A 20,597-nucleotide genomic window follows, 5' to 3' on the forward strand; every position below is an offset into this window, starting at 1 on the left:
GATGATCTTACCCAAGTATCTCCAGTTTACATTGAGGATTCCCCAGTACAGCAGAGAGACTCCTCACTCCTGAGTCTCCTACATTATTAAAGTACAGATCCAGTTCTCTCAGGTGTGAGGGGTTTGATCTCAGAGCTGAAGTCAGAGCAGCACAGCCTTCATCTGAGACTCCACACTTATGCAACCTGTAGAGAGACACAACGACACACATTTCATCAACAGACTTTTATTTTGGTTTAAGATTTTAGAGATGATGTGTTTGTGAAATTATTGTATTGTTCTGAATGACATGATTTAATATCTCCTGTTTATACTAATTAACAATGTAATTAAAAATGATCATACTGAGTGTTAAATTAAATTTCTCTCATCTGTTGTGTGTGATATTAAACTGAACAGAGAACAGCAGACTAACCATGAACAATTTTCTCATCAGAGAAAGAGTGTGCGAGAGAATTATAAAACGGATAATAATAATAAACTTTATTTTATAAAGTGCCTTTAAAAGCAGCTTCTGAAAGCACTGTACAAAAAATAAGCAGTACACAGAAAAAATAAAACACTATAAAAGTTAATAAGAATAACAACATTAATAATAATAATAAAAGTAAATGGAGTAAAGTGATGTAGTAAAGTGTAAATGTGAAAGGATGTAAAACTCACAATAAATAAAAATTCTACAGAAGAATGACATGAAGACAGAGGGTCAGATGTGTTGAGCTTTTTGTGCATTTGAGGATGGATTGCCAAAAAAGTGTGGAAAAATTAGAAGTGTGTCTGTTTACATATTCTTCTTAATATAATAAAGTTTGTGAGATTAGCAATCAGTTTTACACGTTATTTTGTCCTCCTTTCAAAACCAGGTGTAAATTAGTACCGTGTGTATTGTTTAGCTGATGCCATGTCCCTAGTTTTAATGAGAAATTGAGCTATGTTTGACCAGTGTGGATTGATTTCTTTGGCTATGGATTGGAGTTTGGACTTTTTTGGCTCCTATCCATCGCCAAAGTCACTGTTTGCTGTGATATGACACTTTTGCCCATCCATGATAGATGGTGCATTTGAGATTTGGATAAATTTAGAGTTGGGAAACATAGGGGATTTATATATGAAGGGAAAACTTGCTTCGTTTCAGCAACTGTGTGAGAAATATAGTATTCCTTCTAATAATTTCTTCAGATACCTTCAAATTAGAGACTTAGTGAAGTCCGACATTCTGAATTATGTCATGGCTACACCTATATATCTGGATGAATTTTTGGAAAGACATCACAGAGGTGACAGTACGATCTCCTTTCTATATAAGGCTTTGGAACAGGTAAAAATGCTGTCTACGGAGAAAATTAAATCTGCCTGGGAAGAGGAAACTTGCTGTGGAGATCCCTATAGAAATATGGGAACACAGTCTTGAACTTGTCCACAGGTGTTCCATTAATGCCAGACATTTTCTTATTCAGTTTAAAGTGCTTCACAGGCTTCATTATTCCAAGTGTAAACTGAACAAAATATTTCCAGAAGTGTCACCGTTATGCGACAAATGTGAATTTTTTAATTCCAGCCTAAATTACAAAATTTCTGGAACAAGGTTTTTCAGGTCTTTTCAAATACGTTGGACATATGTTTTGAGCCAGATCCTATATTAATTATATTTGGAGTTTCTGAAGAATCCTTGAGACTTACACTGGTACAACAACAGTTTGTTTCATATGGGCTAATTGCTGCCAAAAAACTCATTCTATTGTTTTGGAAGAAAAAGGAAGTTCCAACCCTTAAAATGTGGCTGACAGAATTAACTGGTACATTACACAACAACAATTATGCATATCTTAAAGGATAAAATATTGTTATTTGATAAAATCTGGTCCCCTTTTATTTCGTTTTTTCAAACTGGTGATTAATATGTTTTTTATATCTTCATTTTCTGCTCTTATTATCGGATAGCACTGATAACACGGATAGCTGAGTTTATGCTGGGAGTTAGTTATGTTTTCTGTCTGGTATGTAATTGAGTGCCTTAATTGTTTTTTGTTTTTTTTTCTCTATTTATTTTTAACCTTTTGGTGTAATTATTATTTATTTTATGTGAATCTTTGTTTCATGCACATTTTCTATAGTGAAAGTTTTATGTGTTTGCATCAAAAGAAAAGTGCAGTTACAAACGATCTTCTGCTTTAATTTCAAATAAAAAATTTTTTAACACAAAAACACTGTACGCTAATGATTAGCAGTTAAGGCAAGACACTACAAGTGAACAGGGCAATTTTGTAAAGCAGTAAATATGTCAACCATTGCTTAATTTATTTATTTCATAGTTGACCTTTTCAGTCCTATGGCATTAACTTCTTAGTTTCCAATTTTTTATTTTTTATTAGATAATTCCCATTTAACTGATGCTTTTAAACCCTGTGGCTCACACACTCTGTATTTAGTGTGTGGTGTGTCTGAGCTGCAGTTTGTGTGATTAGTTACAATGTTGTAGTAAATTTCACAGTAATTTCAGACACATTGCAGTCACATCAAGTCATGTTTTGTGCTGTAGCTTCTCACATAAGTACATCTGACCCAAAAACCCAGTGACAAATCATCAGTGTGCAGTGAAAATATACAATCTTCCTCCTCAGGACATTGATGGTGAACTTAAAATGTCTGCTTCAGTCTCACTATTAGATAATGTGTCTTACTGATCAGCAGGTCATGTGACTCTCAGATAGATGATCTTACCATAGTTTCTCCAGTTTACAGTGTGGATTCTCCAGTACAGCAGAGAGACTCTTCACTCCTGAGTCTCCTACATTATTATAGGACAGATCCAGAGCTCTCAGGTGTGAGGGGTTTGATCTCAGAGCTGACATCAGGACAGCACAGTCTTCATCTGAGACACTACACTTACACAACCTGTAGAGAGACACAATGACACACTCTTCATCAACAGATTTTTATTTTGGTATACTTGTTGTGAAGATGATGTGTCTGACATGTTGTCTTCCCCGCGAGGCATGAAATTGAACAGTGGGTGGACCTGGGTAAAACGGTGGTGACAGGTTATAAAACTCAAAAACCAGCAGTTGCTCAAAAGAACTTGCATGACTACAAAAAGTAGCCAATGAGGTTTGTTCATTTGCCAATTGTTTATGTAGCACACACACACACCTAACAGAAAATCACAAAATTAAACACAACTGGTTGTGAAAACAGGCTGATAAAATTAGAGATTTGGTGCTTTACAGGTGCTTTTGACATTAAAGTGCATCTTAAAAAATTTGAATATCATGAAAATTTTCCATAATTTAATTAAAAAAGTGGAACTTTCATATATTATAGATTCATTTCACATAAAGTAAAATATTTCAAGCCTTTTTTTGTTTGTTTTAATCTTGATGATTCCGGCTTACAACTCATGGAAATAAAAAATCCAGTATCTCAAAATACTAGAATAAATAATTTATAATATAGAAATGTTGACCTGAGAAGAGCTCTAATCAGCTGCAAAGGTTTTCTGAGCCTTTAATCTCTCAGTCTGGTTCAGTAAACACAACCACAATTAATTTTCAGATGAAAGTAACGTTCAATGTTGAGCAAGGTGATGCTCCTGAATTGGCTGATAACTCAAAAGTTCTTTTCCGTGGGCATGAATACCACCACCACATTTTGCCCCTCCAATGGGATGCATTGCTTTTTCCCGGCAGCTTGCATGAGGGTCCACAGCAGCTTCTTGTAGCGCTTGTAGGGTATCCCATTGGGGCCTGGAGCTGCTGATGATCTGGCCTTTCTTATGACCTCTCTGACTTTACGGAGATTGGGTTGGGGGGGTTAAACTGGGATACAGGTGGGGCTGGATGAGGCACATACCCTGGTAAACCTAATGGCTCAATCCTTGCTTGGTCAGTGTACTACCTTCTACCGTCTTTGCTTCTTCCAACAGCTGCTTGGCATGCTTGAAGGGGTTCCTGTAGAAGTTGACTCATTCCTTCTCCTTCCTCTTCCTGTGCTTTCGGATGCCCTCAGCCCTCTGCAGGCTGGCTGGCCTTCCTCCAGTTCCTTCGGAGTTGCTGTCACTGTTGCACCAGTTTCTCTCTCTCACTCACCTCTCTTTTTGTCTTGGCGCAATGGTATTCTTGCTGGTAATTATGTCTTATGACTTTACACTCCTGATAAATGATTTCTCCAAACAGATTGAGCCACACCCCCTCGCAGTAACCTCTATTGCAAGGTTGCTGTTGGCTTTCCCTCCACATTTCACTCTTCCCTAGTGGATTCAAATTTAAGAATTTAATTTTAATGAAATACCAGCTACAATGATCAAAAATGCTATAGTCACACAGCCAGCCTATGTGAAATTAAATTAACATTTTGGAGCTTTCACAATCATGATACAACACAAACAAAATAGGTTTGTGCCACCCTCAAACATTTTACCATTAGTCTACATAGACTATAACAGGAAGTGAGAGAGTGCGCAGACTCACCCTATGAAGTGCTGTAGTTACGTAAGCAGACAGAGACCAAGAGGTTTGTTGTGCTTAACGGTTAACATTTGCAGGCTCAAATATAGCATTTGTTTATCTATATGTAATGTTTCTTATAGGCTATGATGTTAAATCACAAGGGAATATCTAACTAATGAAATTAGGTAAAAAAAATAATGTTTCAGAAGATACTGACAAATCCCACAAATTGTTTTAGCAAAGATTTCTTTTAAAGCCTTTAGAAAAACTAATATAACTGTCAGATTATTCTTTGGTTGTAATGATATTTAAAAGAATTTTGATCAAGTGATGATTTTAACAGAAGAAATATAATAGCCTACTGCCCCATCATAGATTTATTCACTAAACTGATTCACACGCAAAACTGCAGCAAAAGCCCTCAGATTTCGACTGAAAAAAAGGAAAGCAGGCCTACTTTAATTCCTGTGACATGTACAGGCACAGCCATCATTTTAAAGTGATTTTATTACACGGTATTTCCCCATGCACACCTCAAAAAACTGCAGTTCTGTTCTATCTATTATAAGTACATTTATTTATTTTTTTATGCATAAATGATTCTGGAGAGAAATCATTATCACTTAACAACTAATCTACTTGTTCTGCATGTTGTACTGTTACAGAAAATTCTAGGTGAAAAACAACACTATACAATTGCTGATTTTACCGAGTTATTGTGACTCTCAGAGAGATGATCTTACCCCAATGTCTCCAATTTACAGTGAGGATTCTCCATTACAGCAGAGAGACACTTCACTCCTGAGTTTCCTAGATTATTTCCAGTCAGAACCAGTGTATTCAGAGTCAGATGCAGTTCTCTCAAATTGGAGGTTTCTGAGCTTAACGCCAAGACCAGAGCTGTCCAACTTCTCATTTTAAGTAGATCACACTTGACACTGAAGGAAATAAGATAATACGTAATGAACTAACACTAGTGCAAATTATCAAACACGTCCCCAAAGATTTTGCTATACCTTCTCGTTTTCATAAATGCTAAAAGTACAAACACCAGTTAGACACTTGAGACAAAATCTAAAATTTAACCATTGATACATCTGCTGTATTTGTCCAAAGGACTGTTTCTTCCTATAAATGCAATAAGTGGTAGCTAAGTGCCCCTGGACCTCTAGGGGGCCCCATGAGTTTTAAAATAGATATACAAAAGAAGCACACTTTACCATTATTTGGCAAAAGATTTATGTTATTAGACAGATACAGGAGCTCCAGTGCAGTAATAGATACTATATTAGGTAAATAGTGCAACTAATGTCAGAAGATCACAAAGAAGAAAATGCAAAAAGAATAAGTTAGAAGAGGAAAAAACTGATGCAAAACAACAGAAAAACGCTTACATCAATTAATTAGTTTTGGTCAATCTTTTCACTTTTTTTGCTTTCACTCATTGATGTAATTAAAATGGTTAAAGTTAATGGCTAACTACAGCTAACTAGCTAGTATCTAGAGCAGGGTTGCCACCCGTCCCATATAATATGGGATTGTCCCTTGAGTTGTGATTTGTCCCATATTCTCATACACACTGTTTCATACAGGCACTAATTCCTCACGATGGTGAGAATAATAAAATGATGAATAAAATTAAATCAGTTTCACAAAAAATAGCAAGCAGAGACTGGTCATATGCTGTATGAACTTGCATGGTCACTGTTGCCCTGGTTATAGAAACTAACTCTACTCATATTCTACTGTGGAAAAAGTATGTACACCCTTGGCCTCAGAAGTTAGTATTGCCCTGTTTAGCAGAAATCACTTCTTCTAGGCGTTTTGCATAATTGTCCACCAGTCTCTGACATCAGTTTGCTGGAATTTGTTGGAAGATGCTTTGACTTTTTTCTTGCATGTACTGCCCGTTTCAAATCCCCCCACAACATTTAATTGGAATCAAATTGGGGCTTTGACTAGACCATTCCATAACCTTACATTTCTTCTTTTTGGGCCATTCCTTGGTGGATTTGCTAGTGTGCATAGGATCATTATCCTGTTGAAAGGCCCACTTTTTTTCAACTTCAACTTTCGGACAGATGGCCTCACATTATCTTCAAGCACTTGTGCGAGAAATTTATTAAGTTCTTGTATTTTTACTGTCTGTAAGACTCATAGAACAAATGAAACAAGTTACTCATCAGTTGTATTCTGACAAAAACGGACAACAGTCATGGGGTATGTTGTATAATCTGTTTGGATGGTTAGCTTCGTATGTGATCATGATTGTGCCAACGCTAATCATTCTATTACTCATGTTCACATACCTTCCATGCATCATCTATTTAATTTGGAAAAGTCTCACTTGCACGATGAAGGCAATAACAAATGACCAAACGGTCATGCTCGTTAAAACCCCCATCCACCGTGATTATGATCCATATGAAGACCAGCCTGACTTACATCCCAAGTCTGATTGTGTGCCTGACCTATACATTGACGATACTGACCCACTAATGCCACTCATGTGCCGACTGTAAGTGCTTATCAAAGGTGTGACATTTATTTTCATTCTCTCGACATTTCACATAACCTTGCATAAAGATTGGACACTATATGTCCACAAAACAGCCTTAGCATTTTCATTATGACTGTTTGATGAAGAATTCAGTTGAACCGTGAAAGGATTCTGAAGGTCTGATGTTGTTTACAGCATAATAATTTCTCTATCTTATTTTGTTATCATGTTTAGTAATGATAAAAGGGGGTTCTTGTATTTTTACTGTCTGTAAAACTTGTCTCTGTTCCTGTCCCACTATATGTCAGTCCATGTAAGGTCATGTTATCTAGCCAAGATAAGTACAGAAAGTTCTGAACTTATGCTGAACTTATGCTGACACAAACATATTATTATCGTTAGAGATGTCTGCACATCTGCTACGACCCTGATTTGTGTGTCCAGAGCAAATTATTCCAAAAGGCCTGGTCTTTGCATATATGATCACTGACAAACTGCAGTCTTCCTTTAATGTTCTTTTTAGACAGTGAAGGCTCTTTCCTGGCAAGCCTCCCATGCAGGTCAAAACTCATTCTGATTGCAGACACATGCACTTTGACACCAACCGTTGCAAGACTTACTAGTAGATCCTGTTTCTTTTTCCTTGTACCTTGTTCCATAGTTTTGGTTTGTGTTTTGTTTTGAACTTTATTAAACTTTAAAACTTCAGACTGCATCTGCCTGACAGAACACAAGAACTACAAAATGTATGCAGCAGAATTTTTCTCCACCAAAGGGGCCATTCTGGATCGACTTAGGATGGAACAAGATGAACCGGCAGGCTGAAAGAAATAGGTGAGGGAGGTGAGGGAGGGTGGGGTCCTCTTACATATGGCCTCGAGCCATGCCTCTGTAACCCTTACACAAGAGCTCTTCCACTCTTTTTAAATTTATTTTATTTGTATAGCGCTTTTTACAATAGACATTGTCTCAAAGCAGCTTTACAGAAATATCAACATGGTATACAGATATTAAAGGTGCGAATTTATCCCAACTGAGCAAGCCACTGAGTGGCGACGGTGGCAAGGAAAAACTCCCTAAGATGTTTTAAGAGGAAGAAACCTTGAGAGGAACCCGACTCAGAAGGGAACCCATCCTCATCTGGGTAACAACAGATAGTGTGAAAAAGTTCATTATGGATTTATATGAAGTCTGTATGGCCTTAGGAGCAGCCGTAGTCCCAGCAGTCTGGAATTAGAGAAGATTTGAGCTCCATCCAGAGGCAGAAAGGATCTGGATCTCTAGTATCTCCATAAATTCATGTGGGGCTCGGCGAAAGGAGAGAGGGAGAAAAAAGATTATTATGACTGCGAAGTAGTAGAACAGAATCTAGTCAGGGTAGGCTTGAGTAAACAAATACGTTTTAAGCCTAGACTTAAACACTGAGACTGTGTCTGAGTCCCGAACACTAATAGGAAGACTGTTCCATAACTGTGGGGCTCTATAAGAGAAAGCTCTTCCCCCTGCTGTAGCCTTCACTATTCGAGGTACCGTCAAATAGCCTGCATCTTTTGATCTAAGTAGGCGTGGCGGATTATATAAAACCAAAAGGTCGCTTAGATATTGTGGCGCGAGACCATTTAGTGCTTTATAGGTTAATAAAAGTATTTTATAGTTAATGCGAGATTTTACTGGGAGCCAATGCAGTATTGATAATATCGGTGTGATATGGTCGTACCTTCTAGTTCTAGTTAGGACTCTAGCAGCTGCATTCTGGACTAACTGGAGCTTATTTATATTCCTACTGGAACATCCAGACAGTAAGGCATTACAGTAATCTAATCTAGAGGTGACGAATGCATGAACTAGTATTTCCGCATCATGTAGTGACAATATGTTTCTTATTTTAGAAATATTTCTGAGATGAAAGAAGGCTATCCTAGTAATATTATCTACATGAGCATCAAATGATAGGCTGGAGTCAATAATCACTCCAAGGTCTTTAACTGCTGCACATGATGAAACAGAAAGACCATCCAGAGTAACCATGTGATCAGAAAGATTACTTCTAGCTACACGTGGGCCTAATAAAAGTATTTCTGTTTTATCAGAATTAAGTAGAAGGAAGTTAGTTAACATCCAATGTCTAATGTCCTTTACACAATCCTCAGCTTTACTAAGCTTCTGTCTGTCCTCTGGCTTCGCTGAAACATACAACTGTGTATCATCAGCATAACAGTGGAAGCTAATTCCATGTTTACGAATAATTTGACCTAGGGGTAGCATATATAAAGTAAAGAGCAGTGGGCCTAAAACAGAACCCTGTGGAACTCCAAAAGTAACCTCAGTACGCATGGAGAATTCACCATTTACATCTACGAACTGATAACGATCGGTCAGATAAGACCTGAGCCAGGAGAGGACTGTTCCCTTAATACCAACAACATTTTCTAATCTATCAAGGAGAATAGTGTGATCTATAGTATCAAAAGCTGCGCTAAGGTCGAGTAACACAAGCAGAGAGACACAACCCTGATCGTAGGTCAGTAGAAGGTCATTTACTACTTTAACTAATGCTGTCTCTGTGCTATGATGAGGTCTAAACCCTGACTGATACATTTCATGAATGTTATTCCTATCTAAGTACGAGCATAACTGCTTTGCTACAACCTTTTCTAAAATCTTAGAGATGAAGGGGAGATTTGATATTGGTCTATAGCTGGACAATTGAGACGGGTCAAGATCAGGTTTTTTAATCAAGGGTTTAATAACTGCTAATTTAAGTGATTTAGGTACATAGCCAGTGCTTAGGGAAGAATTGATTATATTTAGAAGTGGTTCAATTACTCCTGGACAAATCTGTTTAAACAAACATGTAGGTACGGGATCTAGTATGCAAGTTGATGAATTGGCTGAAGAGATTAATGTAGCTAGTTCGGTCTCTCTAAGTGAAGCAAAATACTCTAAACATTGATCTGATATTGCTACATTGTCATGTAATGGGTTTGTTACAGTACTGTCCGGTTTTAATTTAATGGCCTGTATTTCACGTCTAATATTTTCAACCTTATCGATGAAAAATTTCATGAAATCTTCACTGCTATGTAATGATTGAGTGTTTCTCTCTGTAGTGGTTTTATTCCTAGTTAATTTTGCTACTGTGTTGAAAAGGAATCTAGAATTGTTTTTGTTGTCTCCTATTAAGGCGGAGAAATAGATTTTTCTAGCATCGCCAAGAGATTTCCTATATTTCAGTAGGCTCTCCTTCCATGCTGTTTGAAATAACACCAGATTGGTTTGATGCCATTTACGTTCTAATTGTCGAGTTGTCTGTTTTAAGGTTCGCGTTTGATCGTTATACCAGGGTGCTAATTTTTTTTCTCTAATTATTTTCCTTTTGAGTGGAGCCACTCTATCTAGCGTGTAGCGGAGTGTTGACTCCAAGCTTTCAGTCGCCTGATCGAGTTCTATGTGATCTGACGGTGATCCAAATCTAATTGATGTTTCTGCGAGGTTATTTATGAAGCTCGGTGCAGTAGCTGATGTGTAGGTACGTTTTACGCGGTAGCGAGGCGAGGTGGAAATATTATGATCAATTCGTATTATGAACGAGATAAGATAATGGTCTGAGACAACTTCAGACTGCGGAAGAATGATAATATTTTCTATACTTAGTCCGTATGTTAGTATGAGGTCAAGAGTGTGACCACCATTATGAGTAGGAAATTTACTTCTAGCTACACGTGAACTCTTGTTCCATCCTCACTTCAACAAGTCTCATGCAACAGAATACTGCTGTGAAGCACACAATCATTACATAGCAGCGAAGATTTCATAAATTTTTTCATTGGTAAAGTTGAAATTATTAGATGTGAAATTCAGGCTATTAAATTAAAACCAGGCAGTTTTATAACTAACTCTGTAGATGATAATATAGCAATATTATATCAACAATTAGAATGTTTTACACCCCTTAGAGAGACCGAACTAGCGTTATTAATCTCATTTTCACTTAGGGGTGTATTCACTTTTGTTGCCAGCGGTTTAGACATTAATGGCTGTGTGTTGAGTTATTTTGAGGGGACAGCAAATTTACACTGTTACACAAGCTGTACACTCACTACTTTACATTGTAGCAAAGTGTCATTTCTTCAGTGTTGTCACATGAAAAGATATAATCAAATATTTACAAATACTGTATATATATATATACTGAGATACTGTATATGCTACCTCTAGGTCAAATTATTTGTAAACATGGAATTAGCTTCCACTGTTATGCTGATGATACACAGTTGTATGTTTCAGCGAAGCCAGAGGACAGACAGAAGCTTAGTAAAGCTGAGGATTGTGTAAAGGACATTAGACATTGGATGTTAACTAACTTCCTTCTACTTAATTCTGATAAAACAGAAATACTTTTATTAGGCCCACGTGTAGCTAGAAGTAATCTTTCTGATCACATGGTTACTCTGGATGGTCTTTCTGTTTCATCATGTGTAGCAGTTAAAGACCTTGGAGTGATTATTGACTCCAGTCTATCATTTGATGCTCATGTAGATAATATTACTAGGATAGCCTTCTTTCATCTCAGAAATATTTCTAAAATAAGAAACATATTGTCACTACATGATGCGGAAATACTAGTTCATGCATTCGTCACCTCTAGATTAGATTACTGTAATGCCTTACTGTCTGGATGTTCCAGTAGGAATATAAATAAGCTCCAGTTAGTCCAGAATGCAGCTGCTAGAGTCCTAACTAGAACTAGAAGATACGACCACATCACACCGATATTATCAATACTGCATTGGCTCCCAGTAAAATCTCGCATTAACTATAAAATACTTTTATTAACCTATAAAGCACTAAATGGTCTCGTGCCACAATATCTAAGCGACCTTTTGGTTTTATATAATCCGCCACGCCTACTTAGATCAAAAGATGCAGGCTATTTGACGGTACCTCGAATAGTGAAGGCTACAGCAGGGGGAGAGCTTTCTCTTATAGAGCCCCACAGTTATGGAACAGTCTTCCTATTAGTGTTCGGGACTCAGACACAGTCTCAGTGTTTAAGTCTAGGCTTAAAACGTATTTGTTTACTCAAGCCTACCCTGACTAGATTCTGTTCTACTACTTCGCAGTCATAATAATCTTTTTTCTCCCTCTCTCCTTTCGCCGAGCCCCACATGAATTTATGGAGATACTAGAGATCCAGATCCTTTCTGCCTCTGGATGGAGCTCAAATCTTCTCTAATTCCAGACTGCTGGGACTACGGCTGCTCCTAAGGCCATACAGACTTCATATAAATCCATAATGAACTTTTTCACACTATCTGTTGTTACCCAGATGAGGATGGGTTCCCTTCTGAGTCGGGTTCCTCTCAAGGTTTCTTCCTCTTAAAACATCTTAGGGAGTTTTTCCTTGCCACTGTCGCCACTCAGTGGCTTGCTCAGTTGGGATAAATTCGCACCTTTAATATCTGTATACCATGTTGATATTTCTGTAAAGCTGCTTTGAGACAATGTCTATTGTAAAAAGCGCTATACAAATAAAATTGAATTGAATTGAATTGCTAATTACCTTCCTTTTACTTAATTCTGATAAGACAGAAGTACTTGTATTAGGACCACGTGTAGCTAGAAGTAAGCTTTCTGATTACATAGTAACTCTGGGTGGTCTCTCCGTTTCGTCATGTGCAGCAGTAAAAGACCTTGGTGTGATTATTGACTCCAATCTATCATTTGAAGGTGTAGATTATATTACTGTAGATGATATTACTAGGATAGCCTTCTTTCATCTCAGAAATATTTCTAAGATAAGAAATATACTGTCACTACATGATGCAGAAATTTTAGTTCATGCTTTCGTCACCTCTAGACTAGATTATTGTAATGCCATTCGGTCTGGATGTTCCAGTAGGAGCATAAACAGTGCTCCAGTTAGTCCAGAATACAGCTGCTAGAGTCCTAACTAGAACCAGAAGATACGACCACATCACCCTGATCTTATCCACACTGCACTGGATCCCAGTGAAATCTCACATTAATTATAAAATACTATTATTGACTTATAAAGCACTAAACGGTCTCACGCAACAATATCTAAATAAACTTTTGGTTCTCTATGATCCGCCACGCCTACTTAGATCAAAGGGTGCAGGCTATTTTACGGTACCTCGAATAGTGAAGGCTACAGCAGAGCTTTCTCTTATAAAGCCCCACAGTAATGGAACAGCCTTTCCAATTAGTGTTCGGCACTCAGACACAGTCTCAGTGATTAAGTCTAGGCTTAAAACATATTTGTTTACTGAAGCCTACCATCCGTTCAGATGCACTACCTCTGGATGGAGCTCTCACCTACTGGGCCCTGGGACTGCAATTACAACATGCAGTTTTGCACTCGGGTCTCCTTTGAACAGTGGACTAGTTCAACAACTAGTCCTAGTTCAACTAATGAAACTAGTTTCATAAAAACCATAATGAACTTTCCTTTACTTTTACACTATCCGTTTTTACCCAGATGAAGATGGGTTCCCTTCTGAGTCGGGTTCCTCTCAAGGTTTCTTCCTCTTAACATCTTAGGGAGTTTTTCCTTGCCACCGTCGCCACTGACTTGCTCAATTGGGATAAATTCACACATTTAAAATCTGTATCCTGTTTTTATATGTTTCTGTAAAGCTGAGTTGAGACAATGTCCATTGTAAAAAGCGCTATACAAATAAAATTTAATTTAATTGTATTGCTGTGGCAGTGGGGGCACAGTCAAATGTCAGCTGCTGACATGGAGGAGGTGGGGAAACCGACAGGTAACGCATGATGATTCTCAATTGTGACTTGTTGCTCATAGGCTATTCATGTGTTTTTCTCTGTGCATACAGTGACTGCCGTAACCAAGGAGAGAGAGAGAGAGAGAGAGAGAGAAGCAGGTAGGCAGAGCTTGCACCACACACAAACACAAACCTTGAACTTGAACAGTGTGAAAATTGCAAGCTAGGGGCAGGCAGCCCCTTTTCAGTTGGTTTGTTTCTTTGGTTGAGATTTGAGTGCACTGAAAAGCTTGGTGAAAATTTATCATGAGCCCAGTGCTCTGCTGAAATTCCACCTGCCTCCTGAGTCTTCCTCTGTACACATACACACCAGGTTCTACAGCTACATACCATCACAAATAATATATTAAATTCTAGTTTTACGTCAGAATTTCCTTTTAAATGCTGTAATGGATATTTTGTGTAGCGTTCTTCTGCTTACACTCTGTATTGTATCTCCCTGTGTCTGACATCCCCAGTGTAGTACATCCCAGGTTTTGACTTTGTTGCATTTATATGTGTGTTTGTGTTTTGCCACCTGAGCCATACCAAGGCTTGTTCTGTATTTGTTTTCCTGGTTTCTTGACTTCGCTTAGTTCTCAGCTTTTCTGTTCTGCCTTTGCCCAGGGTTCTCTGTTTGTTGCTTGCATGCTTATTGATTCGGAGTCTGTCGTTTTGGATTTGTCTGCCTGCCTCTCTTCAATAAAGCCTTTACTGCATTTGCATCTGTCTCAACTTGCCTGAACTTCACTTACATAACAGAATACTTCAATCTAACCTGGATGGAGCAGGAAGGTGGAGGAGGCGTCATGCAAGGATAACCATGCCAGGACTTAACTCAATCAAGTTTTTTCAGTGGACTTGCGTGTATCCCCCAGATCCTTATGAGCGATTTTCAGTTTATCCTGAGTGTTTGTGGCAGTTATATTTTGCAAGCCTGGAGGAACCTAAAACCAATGAGAACCAGTGGCTGTGGTTCATGTTTTTCCGGCTCTTTGTTCCAGCCTGCCACTGGGTGGAATTTCTTATTACACTGGGATCCAGTGGACTTAGTAGCATAACCCTGTTTAGCTAAGATGTTTGGGTGTCCAGAGTTCAAACCAGACCTTGAACATTTTTTGGGGAGGGCCAGCCTGTCAGATTAACCACCTACTACAAGACTGGAGACAAAGAGTAAGCTAAGGCCACATCTCAGCTCCAGCCAGAGACTGACAAGGCGGCCTCCCAAGCCATGCTCACACCAAACATTGACGACACTGCCTTCCATGCCATGATCCAGCCAGGGGCAGACGAGATGGCCTACCAAGCCCTGATCAAGCCTGAGGCTGACGAGATGGTCTCTCACATCAAGCTCCTGTCTGAGGCCAACGCCAATACCTCCCAAACCATGCTCACACTAGAGACTAACAGCTAGGCCTTCCATGCCATGATCAAGCCAGAGGCTGATGAGACGGCCTACCAAGCCCTGTTCAAGCCTGAGGTTGACAAGATGGCCTCCCATGTCAAGTTCTTGTCTGAGGCCAACAGCAAAGCCTCCCAAGACCAGCTCATGCCTGAAGGTGACAACACCTCTCAAGCCTGGTTTCCACCTAAAAACTCTGGTGATCATGTTCCAGCCCAGCCATCTAACCCCGGCGAGCCTGTCGCCCACCAACCAGTATGCCCCATGTCTGCTCCCCGGATCCTGTGGAAGGAGCCCCCTCCAAAGACAATGCCTGCCTTTGGAACTTTGGATCATGTGTGGACATTTTGCATTTTAAGCTATCAGCAGCACGACAGCATGTGCTTCCGGGTTTTGACTTTGTTTACGTTGACATGTGTTTTTGTTTTGCTTTCTGTCCTGTCTCCACCCTTGTTTTTTATTGGTTGTTTCTTTAATGTGCCATCATTGTTCTCACCTGTTTCTGATTAGTTTGAATATTTAAACCCTCATGTGACTTTGTACAGTGCGAAGTATTGTTTCAGTGTTTTGTCAGCTGAGCAACACCAAACCTTTGTTCTGTGTTTGTTTTCCTAGTTTCTCGACTTCGCTTAGTTCTCAGTTTTTGTGTTCTGACTTTGCCCAGTGTTCTGATCGCCTAACCCCCGCATGTTTATTGATTCTGATTCTGTCTGTCATTTTGGATTTGTCTGCCTGCCTCTCTTCAATAAAGCCTTTACTACATCTGCATCCGTCTCAACTTAGCCTGCACTTCACTTACGTAACACCAAGAAAACTTCATTATAGATCTACTGAATAAAAAGAAGAAACAAATTCTGAGAAGGTTGATGCAACAAAAAAGATATAAAGATAATTAGCAAATAATGCAATTATTTTATTATTATAAAAATAATAATAAAAAATATTATTAGAGAAAACATTTTTATCTATTTTAATGATATAATAATAATAATCAGTATTAGGCTTTTCAAAGTCAGTTTTTTATGAAATGCCATATCAACCTCACAAATAAAACTTTTTACCAAGTCATTATTATAAAAGTAATAATAATAAAAAGTTTGTATTTTGTATTACCACAATAAAAGTGGTTCTACAGTGGTGCTTGAAAGTTTGTGTGTTTTCTATATATCTGCATAAATATGACCTAAATCATCATCAGAAATGTAGACGAAGAGAACCTAATTAAGCAAATGAGATAAAAATATTATACTTGGTTATTTATTTATTGAGGAAAATGATTAAATTTTACATATCTGTGAGTGGCAAAAGTATGTGAAACACTAGGATTGGTAGTTAATTTGAAGGACTTCAGAAAAAGTTGTTGATGCTCATCGGGATGGAAAAGGTTACAAAACCTCTCTAAAGAGTTTGGACTAAACCAATCCACAGTCAAACAAAGTGTACAAATAGAGGAAATTCAAGACCATTGTTCCATTCCCCAGGAGTGGTTGACCAACAAAATTCACTCCAAAAGGAAAAAAATGTAATAGTCCACGAGGTCACAAAGGAACCCAGGGTGACTTATAAGCACCTAAAGGCCTCTCTCACATTAGCTAATGTTAATGTTCATGAGCCCACCATGGTGTGCATGGCATGGTTGCAAGGAGAAAGCCACTGCTCTCAAAAAAGAACATTGCTTCCCGTCTGCAATTTGCTAAAGGTCATGTAGACAGGCCAGAAGGCTATTGGAAAAAATTCTTTGTGGATAGAAGAGACCAAAATAAATTTTTGGGTTTAAATTAGAAGGTAATCTTTACAGAAAGGAAAACACTGCATTCCAGCATAAGAACCTTATCCCACATGGTGGTGGCAGTGTCATGGTTTGAGCTTGTTTTGCTGCTTCTGGGCCAGCACGACTTGCCATCATTGCTGGAACAATGAATTCTGAATTATACCAGTGAATTCTAAAGCAAAATGTGAGAACATCTATCCATGAACTGAATCTAAAGAGTATGTGGGTCATTCAGCAAGACAACGACCCTAAGTGGTTAAAAAAGAATAAAGTTAATGTTTTAGAATGGTCAAGTCAATGTCCTGACCTTAATATAATAGAAATGTTGTGGAAGAACCTGAATCAAGTAGTCCATGTGAAGAAACCCACCAACATCCCAGAGTTGAAGCTGTTCTGTACTCAGGAATGAGCTAATATTGCTGCACAAGAGGGTCATACCAGATACTTAAAGCAAAGGTTCACATACTTTTGCCACTCACAGATATGTAATATTGGATAGTTTTCCTCAAGAAGTAAATTACCATGTATGATATTTTTTCTATCATTTGTTTAATTTGGTTATCTTTATCACAGATTTTCTACCTGGGTGACAATCTGATGATGTTTTAGGTCATATTTATGCAGAAATATAGACAATTTTAAAGGGTTCGCAAACTTTCAAGCAACACTGTACTTACCACCATATATGCCACATCTCTGTGTAACTGCACTTCACATATAACAGAAATTTAAGGAATGTAAATAAAAGATTGTAGATGTGAGTGTGAGGATGATAAGCATTAGATAAATAAAAGCATTTTCACAGGCTTTCCTCTGAATTCTGGTCGCATCAGAGGTGTTAACATGCGCCAGATATGCAATATAACAGAGCATTCCTGTGGTAATAATAAATCAGAATTTAAAAAAAACTTTAATTATTTCAAGATACTGAGTCATAACTTCAAGACTATAAGACATAACTTCATAACAAGACAATGTTGTTTTTTTTGTTGACTGAAATCAGCTAGTTTCCACAATTAATACTTTGGTCATTCATTTGTTCGTGCAATTTTTATTCTTTTTTTTATTCTTATATTTTAGTTATTGATTTATCTATTTGCATTAACTATTTATCTATTTGCATTTGCATCCCAAAGTACATATTTGTCAGCATTGTCAGTTTTTCTCTTTCTAACACTGTAAGAGTAGAATAATTATATTCAACTTAAGTAAATTATATGTAATTTACTTACATTGCTTTTCTGGAGGCTGCAATCACAGGCATCACCTTCAGAAGAACAGTTTCTGTTATCTTATCTGTACTGGTATAATTACTCAGGTCAAATTGTTCCAGCTCCTGTGCTGATGTCAGTAACACAAACACCAGAGCAGACCACTGTGAAGAAGAGAGTTTACTTTGTTTTCCAGATTTCAGGTAGTGTTGGATTTCCTCCACTAGAGAATTATCACCCAGTTCATTCAGACAGTGGAACAGATTGATGGATTTCTCTGTAGGGAGATCTTTACTGATCTTCTTCTTAATATACTGAACTGTTTCCTCTATGCTCTGGGAGCTACTTCCGCTCTGAGTTACTAAGGCATGCAAGAGTTTCTGATTGGATGTCAGTGAGAGACCCAGAAGAAAGCGAAGGAAAAGATCCAGATGTCCAGTCTGACTTTTTAAGGCCTGAACTACAGCACTCTTGTGTACATCTGAGATTGTACCATTTGTCAACTGCAGTTTTGAAGACTGATTCTGATTAAGAACATTTCTCTTTTCCATCATGAATGTCAGGTGCACATACAGAGCTGCGAGGTGCTCCTGAATGCTCAGATGAACAAAGCAGTACACTTTACTCTGGTGAAGCCCAAACTCCTCTCTGAAGATCTGCGTACACACACCTGAGTACACTGCTGCTTCTCTCACATCAATACCACACTCTCTCAGGTCTTCCTCATAGAAGATCAGGTTCCCTTTCTTCAGTTGCTGAAAAGCCAGTTGTCCCAGTTTAAGAAGCATTTCTTCATCACTTTCCTGTTTCTTTGAGTACTTTTCTCTTATGATGTTTGTCTGAATGATGAGGAAGTGTGTGTACATTTGAGTCAGAGTCTTGGGGATCTCTCCACTCTCTTCTTCACCCAATGTTCTTTCTAGAACAGTGCCTGAAATGCAGCAGAAGACTGGGATGTGGCACATGATGTAGAGGCTTCTTAATGACTTCAGGTGTGTGATGATGTTATTGGCCAGGCTCTGATCACTGATTCTCTTCCTGAAGTACTCCTCCTTCTGTGGGTCATTGAACCCTCGTATCTCTGTGACTCGATGGACACACTCAGAGGGGATTTGATCAGCTGCTGCTGGTCTGGAGGTGATCCAGATGAGAGCAGAGGGAAGCAGATTCCCTTTGATCAGGTTTATCAGCAGTGCATGCACTGATACTGATTCGGTAACATCACACACTCTCACTGTGTTCTGGAAATCTAGAGGAAAACGATACTCATCCAATCCATCAAAAATGAACAGAACTTTTTCCAAACTGGACATTTCTGTTTCTTTTGTTTCATTAAAACAGACATGAAGGAGCTCCATCAGACTCAGTTTCTGGTCCTTCATCAAATTCAGCTCTCTGAAAGGAAGTGAAAATATGAAGTGGATGTCCTGATTTGCTTTCCCTTCAGCCCAGTCCAGAATGAACTTCTGCACAGAGACCGTTTTTCCGATGCCAGCGACTCCCTTTGTCAGCACAGTTCTGATGGGTTCATCTTGTTCAGATAAGGGCTTCAAGATGTCATTGCATTTGATTGGTGTGTCCTCTGTTGTTGTTCTCCTGGATGCTGTCTCGATCTGTCTCACCTCATGTTCTTTATTGACTTCTCCACTGTCTCCCTCTGTGATGTAGAGCTCTGTGTAGATCTCAGTCAGGAGTGTTTGGTTTCCCAGGTTTATGATCACTCCATTCAAACTCTGAAACTTCTTCATCAGATTTAATTTGAACTTTTTCTGGAATTCTTTCACAGCAGCAGATTCTGTGTCATGCCTGTGAGATTGTGAAATTTGAAGATGTGGTGAGACATGGAGTCCAATTATTAAACATTAAGATCAAATTTTTTCTGACTGGTTACCAAAGATAGCTCTTTATGATGTTCTCACAATGTGTGTGTGTTTGATTCTACTGTATGTTTTCTATAATCTAATCACTCTGAAGTTAATAATAGCAAACAGGTTTAGAATAACAGTGTGTCTGTATTACATTCATGTTGTTGGATTAATCTTACCCTGTATCTGTGATGATGATCTTTTCTATTCTGTCTCCTGCATTCTGTAGAACACTGTGAACAAAAGTTGTAGCTGATAATTTTTTATCACTAAAACAGTATAGTCTAAATTTTAGCCTTAATTTTGCTACAATAATTCTTTGAGTGCATTAACATTCAGAGAACACAGTGCAAAATACAATGTGACCAATAAAGAAACATTATGGAACTTGAGAAAAAAATGTGGTCCTTTTAAATACTAGTTATTCTAGGTTATCTCCTGTATTACCATTAGGGATGTGACTGAATACATCCCTCTGAATGAATAGGTAATGTGTTCTAAACAAATACAGGTAAAAAAAAAAAAAAGAAGAAAGGTTGCCGGAAAGGTTAACAGGTATAAAATCCCATAAAAAACTATAGCCAGGATAATACTACAGCCTGGATATGACACCAG

General features: G+C 38.2%; 1 protein-coding gene across 4 annotated transcripts in view; it reads right to left on the reverse strand.

Annotated features, from left to right (window-relative positions):
* The window catches only part of LOC128623038 (NLR family CARD domain-containing protein 3-like), a 46,898-nt gene that overhangs the window by 11,605 nt on the left and 14,696 nt on the right, over positions 1–20,597 (reverse strand). For all 4 annotated transcript variants that reach the window (XM_053649896.1, XM_053649893.1, XM_053649895.1 and 1 more), the window contains 5 exons: positions 20,162–20,215; positions 18,139–19,923; positions 5,189–5,383; positions 2,722–2,895; positions 12–185 (listed from right to left, as the gene is read on the reverse strand). In XM_053649896.1, coding sequence (XP_053505871.1) covers positions 12–185; positions 2,722–2,895; positions 5,189–5,383; positions 18,139–19,923; positions 20,162–20,215 — 2,382 coding nt within the window. The remainder of the gene's footprint in view (positions 1–11; positions 186–2,721; positions 2,896–5,188; positions 5,384–18,138; positions 19,924–20,161; positions 20,216–20,597) is intronic.

Source organism: Ictalurus furcatus, chromosome 19 (genome assembly GCF_023375685.1).
Source record: "Ictalurus furcatus strain D&B chromosome 19, Billie_1.0, whole genome shotgun sequence".
NCBI lineage: Eukaryota > Metazoa > Chordata > Actinopteri > Siluriformes > Ictaluridae > Ictalurus > Ictalurus furcatus.